General features: G+C 46.4%; 1 protein-coding gene across 1 annotated transcript; it reads right to left on the reverse strand.

Moving 5' to 3' along the window:
• Positions 1 to 29: 29 nt before the first annotated feature.
• On the reverse strand, positions 30 to 12,556 carry LOC135809204 (cysteine protease ATG4B-like). The gene is made up of 15 exons (XM_065322493.1): positions 12,405 to 12,556; positions 12,047 to 12,240; positions 9,805 to 9,876; positions 9,095 to 9,193; positions 8,721 to 8,764; positions 8,308 to 8,362; positions 7,639 to 7,711; positions 7,299 to 7,378; positions 6,756 to 6,964; positions 6,208 to 6,295; positions 4,761 to 4,837; positions 3,330 to 3,395; positions 2,795 to 2,851; positions 2,482 to 2,587; positions 30 to 993 (listed from the first exon to the last, which is right to left on the reverse strand). Exons 2-15 carry the CDS (start codon positions 12,156 to 12,158, stop codon positions 887 to 889), a joined length of 1,245 nt encoding a protein of 414 aa, XP_065178565.1. The 5' UTR covers positions 12,159 to 12,240; positions 12,405 to 12,556; the 3' UTR covers positions 30 to 886.
• Positions 12,557 to 15,753: the final 3,197 nt, after the last annotated feature.

The raw sequence follows: 15,753 nt of genomic DNA on the forward strand, positions 1-15,753 counted from the left end.
TCGGTGTGTGTTTGAGTGTGCAAGCAAGGTAGAGCACGGCAGAGCAATTAGCAACGATTGGCGTTGATTGCATGAACGGAGTGGAGGGGTGAATAAGAAGAATATAAATAATGCCGGAGTATGCATTGTGGTGTTAGAATACGTTGATGACTATTCACATCATGGCTCCTAAAATCACAAACTGCCAAGCTGCTGCTGAAGTATGAAAGATGTGCCGTGCTGAAAAACATACGCACGCAACCTAAGACCTGAAGATATCACACACGGGGGGGGGGGGGGGGGGGGGGCAACATGGCCAGCGCATGTTCAAATCAAGGTGGACCTGTAACCACCGTCTAAAAAAACTAGACAAACCAGCCAGCAGTGAGCCTTCAACTGCAACTAACAACTACCAGCAGTGTTGGAAAAGCATCGCTCCAATGAAGCGGCTAGAGAATTACAATTAAAAAAAGAGAATGTAGGAAAATAGCGCAAGAATAAAGAAATCAGGTACTAGGTGTGGAAGAATAAAGAAATCACTATCAAAAGCAGCAACGGAGGTAAAGCAAAAGATAAAAATAGCAACAGAAAGTGGAACAAATCCAACTACAACGGTCAGCAGCTAGTTTCTGTCAAGAAATCACCGCTCAAGGTATCCCAGCACCTGGAGCTAAAAATATGTGCGTCGACGACGTTGGATACTGTTCAGTCCCAGCATCTACGGATATGTACAGGTGGATTGCAGCACTGCCGCAACAATATAATTATACAGAAAACCTAAGCTTGAAATCAGCGGATGGTGTGATGTAACTGACGAGAAAAGCATGGTTAGAGCAATGGCACACATAGCATTCCTCGCTCACCTCATGTTATACTCCAAGTGTGTGTGCAGTGTGCCGCTTGCCTGTCATGCAAGCGGCAGCTCAATCACTTCAAAGTCATCCTCAGCACTCGTGTTATCGACATGAGGAGAACTAGAGTCTGTCGCCACAAGGTCTTGAAAGCTGTCCAGGTCTGTCAGCAACAGTCATCAGAACACAAGCAGAGGAGCAGCAGTCACAAGAACACAAGCAGAGGAGCAGCAGCTATGCGGTGATATGGCTAGCCTAGCCAGTTCTGTCGCTATGGCCAACCCCATGTGACATATAATTCAATCTTTTGGCTTTGCACTTAAGCCGGATTGTCTCCGGACCAAGAGTACATGATACTGAAGCCAAACGTTGTCAGACACCGTGATATCTTCGTCCACAGTACATGCCATGCAGCTTTTATACATCACTCTTGTAGCTTTGGTCTCTTGGCAACACGTGGCCTGGAAAAGCCAGGCGTTGCAGTGACTACTGGTGGCAATTGTATTCACTATTCAAGGTCAGATGCCTTTGGCTAAGCTCGGCAATAAAAAATAACAATAACGCCATTCGCCTATTCTCATTGGCATCGGATCTATCCGACCCATGCATTAGCTCAGACCAGATCACTAGCACATCCGATTACCGTACTGTCTCAAGGCATGTCTCATACAAAAGCCTGCTTTGCATACAAGCGTGATTTTCAAGATGCATCGTCAGCACACAGGCCTGGTTTTAGTGTGTCCGGACATACATTGAAGTATCCATTTTGAAACTTTGAATACTGTAGTGTCGCGTATAAAAGCATGACCCATATAGAAGCATGACTCGAATAGAAGCCGGTTTTTTGAAGAGCGCCGTGACACAGAAGCGTGATTTGAATAGAAGCATACATATACGTGCAAGTACATGTATGTGCACACTACATGCATGACAATGTGCACTGTACAGTGTAGACTGATGATGTTGACGTAGAAGCTTGTTTTGAATAGAAGCATAACTTGAATAGAATCATGGTTTGAACCCCGGCTCATACGGGTGTAAGCACCTGCTTTTATACGCGAGTCACGCGACATTACGGTATACGTAGCCTGATTTGAATAAAAGCCCAGCCCTGCCATCGGCTTGCATAGGAATATGCCTGGCCTTTACACGCGACAGTGCGGGGTATACCCTAGTAGTAACTGCGATGCCACGAGGAGATAATTTCCACAGCCACTGGCACCAGTGCTAAACCACATTTGTCGCATCCATGTTACCCCCATAGGGCCAGGTTACAAGCTACAAATTCCCTCTTGACTGTGGATGGTAGGATAGTAGGAAAATAAGATCCTTCCACTTCCAGGCAGGCCGGAGCCAGGTGCCCTCTGTTTCTCAGTCATGGTCTTGACAAGCACAAACATATCAGTGTGCAACGGAACTTCATGATGAGCCAGCCAGAATGAATTCATTGTTTCTGGTCACTGCACCCAGCTGCAATAGGGTCAGTTTCCGGCGGAGGTGAAAACAGGGCTGACATCAACGTACACACCTGAAAGCAATAGAATCGGAAATACATGAATACATGGGGCACCCACGCCATACAGATAGCTGCACCATGGTTCACACACAAGAGAGCAGTACACAGGGGAGTAGTGCACAGGCAACAACCAACCTTCTTCATCCGCACTAGGAACATCCGGCATATCAGGCAAGGCAGGCATGTTCTTGGGGCGTGTGGCAAAGATCTCAAACAGACCGGGACCAGAGCCAAGTATGTTCTGAGAGCACGCAAGTAAACACACACACACACACACACGTACATGCACACACACACACGTACATGCACACACACGCGCACGCGCACGCACACGCATAAAGCTACTGGAATAATCAAAAGCATGCTATCCTTTCATAACAACTTGCCAAACAACACACGCGGAGGCTGATATTAGTGCACTACTGATGTCGGTACACATCACACTTACTTCTCTGAGTTGGATGAAGAGATCTGCCAGCTCCTCTCTACTCGTGCACAGGAAGCCCTAACAAAACACACGGGGAAGAGACAAGCCAGCAATAATATACCCGTTGTAGCGGCCATCACAATGCACACATTCAATAAACACAACCAGTGTTGCCACATCATTTTAGCCAAAAAATGCATCATCCGGGACCCCGCTTAGACCGATTTTTTTCCCCGAGACAGAATAATGATTTCGCTTAGCACCTTAGCAGAGCTATGGAAACAATCATGATGACCAGTAAACGAAACTCTGGATTGGACATGCATGGCTGTTGGCAGGAGAAGGTCAATTGTCGGCAGGTCGTGACATGCCTCCAAAATCAGTAGGCTATTGACATGTCGGCAGGTGTGGCAACACAGCACAACATAGTTTCCTGGTCCACATTGGGGGGGAGTCTCACAAGCCACATTGGGGGTTCAGTACAAGACACCAAGCTGCAGAAGCCGGCAGTGCAGTGTGCGTGTGTGTGTGTTGGAACTCTGCACTAGTAGCTTACCACAGCCATAGATGGTTCCAGTTCATACATACTCATAAGGTGGAGAGGACCGGTGTCGTGGAATGTCTGCGAGGTGCAGTCATAGGCAAAGAGGCAGAGCAATATAACACAGTTACATGTATCTGCACTTGCAGCTTAGACACTTAATCAACTTCTACACACTGTGCTTCACCTCAACACTAGAATAGGAGAATAGGACGGCGCTCAAGGTTGTTGACTATCCCACATCTCTACAGTCATGTACATTGCCTGTAGAATGCCAAAGAAAAAATGCCTTACAACATCGACACCACAGTATTTGTTGGTGCTGCCCCGAACTCATGCCTAAAGCAATGTTGGACATCCTCTATCCTCGCACATGGGCGTTACAGCAGCAAGCATACACGGCTGCCCCGTACATGTACCTATCCCCATTTCCGGTAGATATCATGTTCAACACAGTACCATCAAGGGCACAATCATAGACCAAGGTGTGCAACTCTGCACACAACTTTGGAAAAAACGTAATTTGGCTTCCATTCTTGATTGAAGGTACAACGCGTAGTACCACAGGTTGTGCCAATGCAACACACACACACACACACACACACACACACACACACACACACACACACACACACACACACACACACACACACACACCATGTACCATATATGTTCCGTCCCGTCCAAGGATTTCCCCATCCTAAGATGGGCAAATAGCTAATGCCCATCCTAGGATGGGCAGAATCGACGGACGGGCCGGAACATATACACCCGCCGCAAGAGAAGCACGCAAATCTGCAAATGCACTGGATGTGCACCCACAGATTTTCTCTTTATAGCAACGGTAGCGGATCTGATTCTGATTGAAACAGATCAAGACAAGCGCCAGATAACTGTCTAATCCACACAACTGGCGAAGCCATGTGAATCGACCCCCAATGCACACCTGGTCTACACAACACGGAGTACATCGGAATAGGACGGCCAAGAGAGCACACACACACCCACACCCACACACACACACACGCACATATGCACACACACACATGCACATACGCACACACACACACCCACACACATACGCACACACCCACACACACACATACATACACCCACACACACACATGCGCACGCACCCACGCACACACACACACACACACACACATACACACATGTACACACATACGCACACACACACACACACACACACACACACACACACAAATCACTGCAGCCAGGAACTGAAAAAAAGTTCTACGTTAAATACCAAATGTTGACACGTAAGTGGAAATTCTAGGCAACATCATTTTGCCAATGTGGCAAATCAGAACCAGCTGGATCAAGGCAGGTCCTATCAACCAAGCTGTACCAATCATATTTCCTATCGTATTATTTTTCAGAAGCTTTGGCTGTAGACGTGCATGTACGGGTACAAGTACTACTAACTTCATCTGGTACTTGGTCATTGACGGGCTCAACGGTAACCTGGATAGTGTGTGGATCAAGATAGAAGAGCTTTCCACCTAGATGCAGGAAAAAACAACAGATAATTATGTGAACAAGTACATAGACGTGCATGCACCGAGCCATGCACGTGCAAGGATACACGGAAGCAAAGCAGATATGCACAAGTGCACACACGCACACACACACCTTTGACCTTTGACGCCCATCGCCGGAGGCGATGATAGCAATGCTACGGCAGAAGCCATAGCAACTTGTGCTGGGATTGCACCATTCAACAGCTTGCAAGGCTGAAGAATTGACCGTCACTATTCAGCCTGGTCTACACCATACAGCTATTTGAAGTGACTTTTTCTGGCCAGTGAATCCCTATTTTTGGTCTTTTTTTCTTTTCTTTTTCCCCCGCACACACATCACACCACATACTCCGGCATGCACTGGCTGGTGGTAACCACAGTTACACAGTTACACAGTTACACACACACACACACACACACACACACACACACACACACACACACACACACACACACACACACACATGTGCACACACACACACACATGCACACACATGTGCACACACGCATGAACGCATGAACGCACACGGGACAAAGGCAAGTCAACAGCTGGCTACACAGCTGTGCCAAACATCAAGGATAAAAATAGTAATACAACATGCTGATGATATTGAGGGCTCATCAAAACTTCATGAAACGTCTCTCTTCGAAAACACAAGATTCAGTGGCTTGAAGCAAAAAAAAAGGTGTTTTTACTTTTTAGCAGTGCGTGCAACACAATACATGTATACTGTACATGGCAAGTACAGAGTACAAGACTAGGACACATGCAGAGTGCAAGACCAGGACACATGCAGAGTACAAGACTAGGACACATGCAGAGTGCACGACTAGGACACATGCAGAGTGCAAGACCAGGACACATGCAGAGTGCAAGACCAGGACACATGCAGAGTACAAGAACAGGACACATGCAGAGTGCAAGACTAGGACACATGCAGAGTACAAGACCAGGACACATGCAGAGTACAAGACCAGGACACATGCAGAGTGCAAGACCAGGACACATGCAGAGTGCAAGACCAGGACACATCCAGAGTACAAGACCAGGACATATGCAGAGTGCAAGACTAGGACACATGCAGAGTGCAAGACTAGGACACATGCAGAGTGCTAGACTAGGACACATGCAGAGTGCTAGACTAGGACGAGTACAGAGTGCAAGACTAGGACAAGTACAGAGTGCAAGACTACGACAAGTACCGAGAGTACAAGTACCGAGAGTACAAGTACCGAGAGTACAAGTACCGAGAGTGCAAGACTACGACAAGTACCGAGTGCGAGACTAGGACAAGTACAGAGTGCAAGACTAGGGCAAGTACACAGCAGATCAATGTATATCCATTACTTACCCTCTCCACCTTGGACTCCATAGAACCAGTAGGCGTTGCGTGGCCGGCCACCAATGATGCCAACTGACTGCGGCACTTTGAAGCAGGCCTGTCAAAGATTAGACAGACAAACAGACCACCATCACAACCCACAATTTGGCTACTTGAATCGACTGTGAAGATCAACACTACATGAATGAAATAAACTTTAAAATTTTGCTTTTAAAAGACACTGCTGACAAGCAAAGTGCGCTCCCGATGCAAAGTAACCACGGAATATGGTCCCAATTTACAGGATAGTCTCGGCATTCTGAATAATTTAGCCGAAAACGACAAAGTATGTTGCTGACAATCAAAAGGCAGTGGTCTCTATCGATGTCAGCGTTTACCCATGATGGCTTTCCTGGACTGTGCATAAGGACTACTTGTACATGTACAGGTGCACAGGAGCCTCCCGAAGGTAACATTGTGTGCCTCCAGTCTGCTAGCTACATGTACATGTAGACGTTAGCATTATTTACTTACTGGAAACTACAGTGTCTGGCAGACATGTTTTGAGAACAACATACCTTCACTGACTCGGAGTACTTCTTCTCAAATGTGTCAAGACCGAGGCGCAGCGGAATGAAGAGCAGCAGTGGCTTGAACTCGTTCCTCGCCGACGCACCGCCATCGGCAGTGGCCGCCTGGGGCGATTCCGTGGCTATGCTCTCGCCCTTGCCGTCCTGAAAGGACCTGCGCTTGCCCGTTGCCGTGTCTTTGCCTTCGCACAATGCATCTGCATGGGGACAGCAAGCACCAGCAATACAGGTTTTCATGATATCGGTGTACCTAGTTCACTATGAAGCCGACACCTCAGGTCGGCCGAGCACACTACAAGTGTAGGTCTCAGCACCCTTTTGCTCCTCAATTCTAACCAGATTGGAGCCCATGGCATGCGCACTTGTATATAAATAATAAAAAAATAAAATAAAGATCTGCAAGAACTGCTTGCTACCGGCCACCCCCTGCTACTCTAGGGAAAGACAACACCAGAAAGTCACCAATAAGTAAAACATAACACCAAACACCAACAAGACATGCATACACTAGACACAAGTATCAGAACTCACAGATTTCAGATTCTATGAGGGTCATGTCCATGGCAATGTGCACTACCAAGTTACTCCAGCCGTCGTAGCGGGTCAGTTTCCTAACAGAAGAGGAAACAAATTATCCCGGCATATCATTATTACGGCATATGAAGTACATGTACACACACACACGGCTGCGTGTGTAAAGACAGCTGCTAGCGTATACGCATGGGTCTTCAATATAATACCCTCCATCTTTTGGCAGGGTGGCTAGGCTATGTACAAATCTACAGACCTGGGAAGTGGGGAAAGAAAAAAAAGAAACAAATTATTACAAACCAGACGAACCAAAGAAGAACCCAGAACAGTGTTCACTCACTTGATCACTTGGCACATATTGTTCGGTCCAAACCATTCACCGATACGACGATGAAAGTCAACACCAAACTGGGCTAAAATTCAGCACATGTGCACAAGCATGAACATGCGTGGTGCAGGCATGTGTACACACGCAGACACACATACAGACACAAGTGCAAGCATGCAAACAAACACACATGCACACATACAGCACACACACACACACACACACACATGTACACAAGCACAAACACGCACATGTACACACACACACAAGCGCGCGCGCGCACACACACACACACACACGCACACACACACACACACACACATGGATGATGGCAGTGTAAAACATCGACACCAGTAATGAGATATGAACACCGACCAAAAACACACACTGTAATAGGTGAGTAAATTCTAGTGTGCAAATATCCTAGAAATTAGAATCCCTTCACTTCGTGTATTGTATGTAGCATCTCCCATAGGCATTACAATGCATCCGCATTATTGCTTGTCCATCTCTGTGCGGCGCACATGCAAAGGCTGGCTAATCTGGAGTGAAGGGACAGCATGCAGATACATGCTAACAGGAGCTAAGGCGGTAAAAAGTACAAAAACTACACTTGATCCGGTCTGAGAAAAAACGTACTCTGAAGCAGGCATAGTAGTGTAAGCGACACTCTGCGCTTACCTATTTGTTGAAGGGCGTAGATGGAGTCTGGCTTGTCCAAGAAGCAACGTAAGAGCTGTAATAACAATGTAGCAACAATAACAACGGATGCCTACAATCTACGTTATAGCATGTATTGTATACTCGTACACTAAACAGTAAAGGTTTCAAGCTTGTTACATTAATACACAGCCATGCTGGACCCAGCAGGGATTGGAAGGCTAACGTTGTCAAAAGGAAAACGATCACAGAGAACAAGACCTAGAGACAGTACTATCAGAATACAGCAGTACTACCACATGCAGCAAGCAGAGGCAGAACAAAGGTTAAGCAGAACAAAGGTTAAGCAGAACAAAGGTTAGGCAGAACATGCACAATAGCACTACACACACTACACAGACCACACACACTACACAGAATATCCAACTCCATACACTGTGGTAGCGGCGGTCTCTTGTGCCTGGCGTCCATTTCCAATCTGAACACATCACATGAACACAGAGGCGATAAACCTAAGCAACACCCACACACATCACATGGACACAGAGGTGATAGACCTAAGTTGCAAATAGCTACACGTATAAGAGGACTGGTATCTACGTCTTGACAATATGCAACCACTGGATATGAAAAAGAAAATCCATCGCGCACTATAAATAAAGTATACAACAACACGCACACAAATACCCACGCATGCATGAACACACGTGACATGTTCATCGGGCGCACCGTGTTGTGTGACACAGCAGGCAGCACACATGCACAGACGTACAGGTTTGACACACGTATACAGAACACACACACATACCTTTGCCAAGATGGAGCCGCGTCAAAGATTCAGCCAAGACCATTTGTCCACAGCGCATTGTGCAACCCCATCCTGAGTCAGAGGTATAGCCGGTCCCACCTACACAATGTATCCAATCAGTGAGGGCAGCAGGGAGACAGCACAAATACTCTAAACTACTTCAACATGACAATCGCATACATGTACACATTGCTAGGATCATGACCGTATGTCTGTGTGCCTATGTCTGTGTGCATGTGTCACTGTGTGTGTGTGTGTGTGTGTGTGCGTGTGTGTGTGTGTATGTATGTACTTCTGAAGTACGTGTGTATGTATGTTTGTGTGTACGTGTGTGCATGCGCGTATGTGTGTGTGTGCATGCGCGTATGTGTGTCCTGTTGCTGCATTGGTTGAAGTAGTAGTCACCACTCAACAGCAGTTGGTTCCATAGTGCAGAGCCACGCATGCTGCACACACGCGCGGGCACACATACACACACACGCACTCTATCTCTCTCTCTCTCTCTCTCTCTCTCTCTCTCTCTCTCTCTCTCTCTCTCTCTCTCTCTCTCTCTCTCTCTCTCTCTCTCTCTCTCTCACACACACACACACCTTCACTGACATATGCATGCGAGAACATACGCCCCCCCCCCCCTCACTCTCTCTCTCTCTCTCTCTCTCTCTCTCTCTCCCTCTCTCCCACTGTCAATATCGGCATCACACATAGCGTACCGATAGCCCTAAAATTCTTGCGGTAAGTACACCAAATCAGGGATTCAACATGACTTTCCAGTGCTTGCTTATCTGAAACAGAAGCCAGCAAAGAGCACACAAGCAATTCACCAAACTACAGGGTAAGAAGTAATACAAGTACTATATGTACGTGCTGAGGAATGAACAGCAGCTAGGCTCTGCATGAGCACACATGACAAAGACAACAGCAGTGATAACTACCATCGGTACCAAAAAAATCCATACTGTTAAGTTAACGTGGCCGTTAGGGGTTACCGATCGTTTGTTTTCTAAACGAAAAGTTTTAGTATTTCTCAACCCCCACCCATCCACCCACCCTTTTGCAGGTAAAAATGAATGTCAACAAAATATTGATTTCAATATTCGATAGTACCCGGCAATTCTCCATGTGCATGGAATACTATTTTCCAAAACGAAACTCCTAAAACCCAACCCAACCAAAAACATTTCGTTTTGAAAAAAAAAAATGGTAACCTTGGACGACCTCTATTTAACATAATGTAACCTTTGGAGTTGGAGAAGCGAAGAGTTATATATAACGCAACTTCTCAGGTTGAGTACAGTCTCAAGTTTGTTTTTGTTTTCAACTTGTATCATAAACTGACCAGCAACCGGCACATCAATCAAAAACTGATATCAGTTCTGATAGTATCCTATCAGTGCTGCAACACTACTCCAAGTTGTTGTAGATACTACTAGACACTGGCATGACTTTGCACACTTTGAGGCCGCATACTAAGCGCTCACACACGGAGAATACGTGCAAGATGACACACTGATACGTGCAAGGGGGTAGGTAACACAGACATACATACGACATGCGTGTACACGTAGCACTATAGACGCACAAGATCCCAGCACACTGGAATAATACACGGGGCAGTGGGGTGGCGGTTCAGACGCTGGGCTTCAGCACAGCACTGCTTATCCCACGGGTTTTGCATGTTCGTTTTATATAAAGGAGTTGCAATTTTTACATGACTACGTATGAAATTGTGGTTGCAACTACGGTGATATTCTTATGAGGAAGTTGGTAAAGGTAATTTTTACCTAAAGTAAAACGGGACCTAAAATTCAAGAGTACCATGCCACACAGTGTGCAAAATGCATTTTTGGATCTGGAAAACTGAATTACCGAAATTTTCGCGATGTTGAACCGTTGTTTTTGGGAAATACCGAAAATATTACACCACCGAAAATTCCCGGTTTTACAGTATTCAGGAAATATGGTAGCGGGGTATGCATGTTCAGGAAAACTTGAACATGATGTGGACATCTCCATCTGGGTTTTAAACAGTGCTGCGTACGCCAACAGTGACAACACTCACATCATTAGGAGTAGTGCTTTGTTGTACATACTCGTATGTTGTTGGTTTGACAGCATGAAACAAGGTGGAGGACAGCGTGTTCGCAAACAGTGACCTTACCACGTGTGGACTATAACAAGGTTTATCTAACACTGGTGCTGTACTAGTATTGGATTATCTAATATAATCTGGTGCTAGTACTCTACTATAGTATTGGATTATTTAATACCGTACTCGTATGTCTAGCACATCTTACGATTTTAGCAAGCCAAGAAGACTTAGCAACTTGTATTGTGGCAACACTGGCCAACACTCAGATGCACTGATGCGTGAAGCGTCGTTCCGAATTTACAAGAAGACTTAGTAATGAAAACAGCCAGGGTAGAGATCTGCTATAACGTTGGTGTTAGAAAAAGTGGGATTTGATCACTAAAAACGATTATCATCACTACATGCGATAGGAGTGGGTAGTATGCTCGTTAATGCGTCATGGACCGGCCAATTCTTGGACAACACGCCTTGTTCTGAAAGAAGGAAAGGAGTGTGGACAGTTACCAATCAACTACTTCTTGAAGTACTGATGCACTAGCACGTTATCAAGCCTTTTTGATTGGCCAAGCCAGCTCCACAAGAAGTGCTCCACGCCAGAGTTTTCTTGTTTCTGAACGCTCCAAATTTTAGTCACCACAAATCAATGTCTTTGCACAGATTCTTTGCCTTATTTCAAACTGTCATATTGTGGGTATGTATGTCAGTAAGGTTTGCCCTATCTAGATTGAGAATGATAACATTGGCAACAACTTGAATCATGTCAACACCTTTCAAGCAACCACAATAGCAATATCAATGAAAATGAGCACGACAGAAGCAGCACCAGCAGTCACTGACACGCGGTGCCAGCTAGTGCACCATACCTTGTGGCAAATTATAATGTCGGCCCAGGATCCACACATCGCCCTTGATATGAATTTCTTCATCAGCAGGACGGTATACGACCTCATAAGTTGCGCACAGCGAATCAGCCATTTCCCTTTCAGCCACACGTCCTTACATCTCTCCAACAGCAGCAGCAGAGTGCATTTCTATCTCTCCAAATATCGGAGCGCCTCTAGTTGCACAAGAAATATGCTCAAACAAAGTGGATTTGTGATGCAGGAAATGGCAATATTCTTCTCAATACGTTACGTCTTGCGAAAGGCCATGTCATGAGCAAATTATTGAAGGTGTCAGCTCACGTGTACCGGTGCAATGCAGGCAGATTTGGATACTCACTCATTAGACTTGTAATACTGCGCTTGCTCCCAGCATGCACCATCCATGGAAGCCTCAAAAGAGATTAAGTGGAAAGAGCAAGGAAGATACCACCTGGATAGGCAGTAGATCTACTCGTAGTACAATGTAGCTGAAAAACAGATGGATGGTAACAAAATTTGCGTCGACATCTGTTTTGCCACAAGTTCATGTTCAAAAGTTGAAAACTGACATCATAATGCATCATGCCAAGAGTTCATGAACTCTGTACAGACTGTAGTCTGTAGTCTTGATCAGGGACCCGGGAGGCGACACGCGCATCACCATGATCACTTGTGCACAACCATGATCGACTCAACGATTCAAAATATTACGACCTGCTCGGTGTGGGACACGTCCGTACATAGGTCATAGCGCCCGGGAAATCCGTACATAGCGCTAGCGTCGTCTTCGTCCTTTCGCTGAACAATTCTGGTCAGACTTTCGATCTCCATCGCCGAAATACAGCCATCTGTGGCCATCGCTGAGGAGTTCACTAATAAAGGGTCTTGTTCACTGGCTTACTCACTGGCTTTGCACTGCCACTCGAACTCTGAGGCACTTTGACCACCTAAGATGAGGTAATCCTTTCTTTACAAATTGCCTCAATATTTTCTCACCTTTAGGGCAATGAAGTAATTTTTTTCCTCGTGACTAACTTCGACCGACCAAGTTGCCCTGTCCCAGTGATCTACAATACTTATATTGCACATCTGTGAAATATTGGACCTATCCAGATAAACGAAATGACTTATATTCGAAATTACATTTTCCAAAGTTTTCCTTCACAAATAGTCCCAATTTGTTCTCACCTTTAGGGCAATGAAGTAATTTTTTTCCTCGTGACTAACTTCGACCGACCAAGTTGCCCTGTCCCAGTGATCTACAATACTTATATTGCACATCTGTGAAATATTGGACCTATCCAGATAAACGAAATGACTTATATTCGAAATTACATTTTCCAAAGTTTTCCTTCACAAATAGTCCCAATCCGCGATATTCATGTTAAAACAAAATGGCGTCACGATTTATTGAAAGTGGTATAGTTGGTGGAACGAGTGTTCAAACCCATTTGAGCCCTGTGATGAGAAAAGGGACCAAATGGCTTTTTTTACTCAAACCGAGCTCTAAACATCAGAAGAAAGCTGGTTTCATGCAGAAAACGATGCAAAAAACAGAGCTGAATTATCTCAATTTTTGACAAAGCTACGGTCAATCTTCTAAGTGTCTTTTCAGATATTTTGCAGCCATACGAAGAACAGGATCATACAAAACTTTGAGGACTTATTGACACGAAATGTATGGGAATGTTTGAGCCTGCACACAGCCTGTAGTTACTGGCAATTGACACTGACATTTGACTGGGCCAAGAGGAAAAACTGTACAAGGTAATACTGGCATGCCACCACCATCAAACACACAAAGATGGAGCAAGTCCACGTCCCGAGACATTAAAAATACAGCAAGAAAATATACAACCAGCAGCAATTTGGCATTAAAAAAGTTTTGAAGTAGCCGTGAGGTAGCAGAGTCTGTTACATTACTCCTCCACCGGAGAAGCACTAGTAGCGGCACTAGCAGACACATGCACAGCTGGCTTCGGGCAGAGCTCATCCTGGAATTGGTCAGGCACATGCGGGCGGATCTGATTATAGAGGTATTGCTGTCGTTGTTCGGATAGTCCTGGTGCTTGAAGGACTGGGGGCATCCCTGCGGCAACAAGGGCGTCTTTAGACGTGGTGAGCACCTCCACATCGCTGTAGGTGTCTTCCAGGGATGCCTTGACACTGACAATACCGGGCTTAGCTGCGTCGAATACCATGTGCTGAACCTTGCGGATTCCTTTCACTGGCTTGAAATGTTGAGCCAGAAATGTATCCCAGGCTCTCCATTCCAAACCAGATCCAGGAATCAGCTGGGCCTTGTTGCAAGATGCGCTTTCATTGACCACTGCCACCAGCTGCCCCATGGTGTAGCAGTCGCTACGCCGGAACTTTTGCTTCAGCAGGCCAAAGCAGCCATCGACAAGGCACCGGCCAGTCAACATGAAGGACAGTTCAATACGGTCATGCAGTCCCATAATCACCCTCCAGCAGAAATACGCTACGATAGTCCGATTCTTGTTCTGGCCTGCGCAATTATCACAGTGCAGGAGGCAGCCTTTCTCATGTAGTCCATAGAATGAAAAAAAATGGTGCAGCATGGAGGCCACCGCGTTCGGACCATGACTCGACTTGCCGTCTTGCCCGATGGTGTCTGACTCGTCGATCAGGTAGTTGACCTGCTGAGGCACAGCTTCATTGTTCACACCGAATATTTGCACCTTACGAGGTGCCTTAAAGTACAGGGGGCCCTCCTGACGTGCCGACTGCGGCAGTGCCACGTTCTGGGCAAAGTCGAACGTGTAGTGCGGGTGGTGCAGATCGCGTGAACATGGCTGGCTCAGCTGCTGCTGGATAGTCGTACATGCATCAAGCTCTGCCCGGGCCTGTAGTGTCGCTTGACGGTAGTAGTCACGCTCTGCTTGCGTTGCGTCGAGGTGTTGTTTGAATTCATCGCATGCTGCACTCTTCTCGGGTTCCGTCCGTGCTTCCTGAATCCGTCGGCGGAAATTCTCACAGCGCGAGCATACGTCAGTGCGCGGCGTCATAATCTGAATGTTTGGCAAGCAGTCAAGCCAAACGGACCGAAATGTGTGGTAGCCCACAGCCCTGATGCCTGATTCCTCTAATGAGGTCACATAGCACTTGTGGATGGATTTAACCGTTGATGACGCTGGCAGATAAGTTGGCGGTGCTCCAGCTCGCCCTCGAGTCGGTGCTGGCTGTGGTATGCCGAAGCGCTCAGTGTAAGTTTTTAGAAATTGCACAACGGCAGACACAGTATCGTACGACAAAGCATGTTTAGGCTTCCTGCCGACATTGCCATGGGTCCGTGGCACCAGCCCATTCTCCTCCAAATGTTTTTTCAGATTTTTTAGTTGCTTTGATCCGATGTTGTACAGCAATCGAAATCCACCGGCGCAAACCTCTTCGCCTTGGTAAGTATACCGATGCCATTGCTTCTTTCTCTTCTTCCCATGAGTCGTGGTGTCAGTAGAGTACTTGGATGACTCAAGAAGGCCCAAAATCACCAGCTCCTTCTCCCCTTTCTCCATTTCTGCGATGTTGAGCTGCAGCAGTCGAACATCTTCTGCATCAAACTTGTCCAAGCACTTTTTGCTGCACCCGCAGTTCACAGTTATTTCTTCCGCAGCTGCCGCCTCAGCAAGCGCTGGTTCTGCAGCCTGCGCTGGTTCTGCAGCCTGCGCTGACTCTTCGCCGAGGTA

This window comes from Sycon ciliatum, chromosome 2, assembly GCF_964019385.1.
Source record: "Sycon ciliatum chromosome 2, ocSycCili1.1, whole genome shotgun sequence".
NCBI lineage: Eukaryota > Metazoa > Porifera > Calcarea > Leucosolenida > Sycettidae > Sycon > Sycon ciliatum.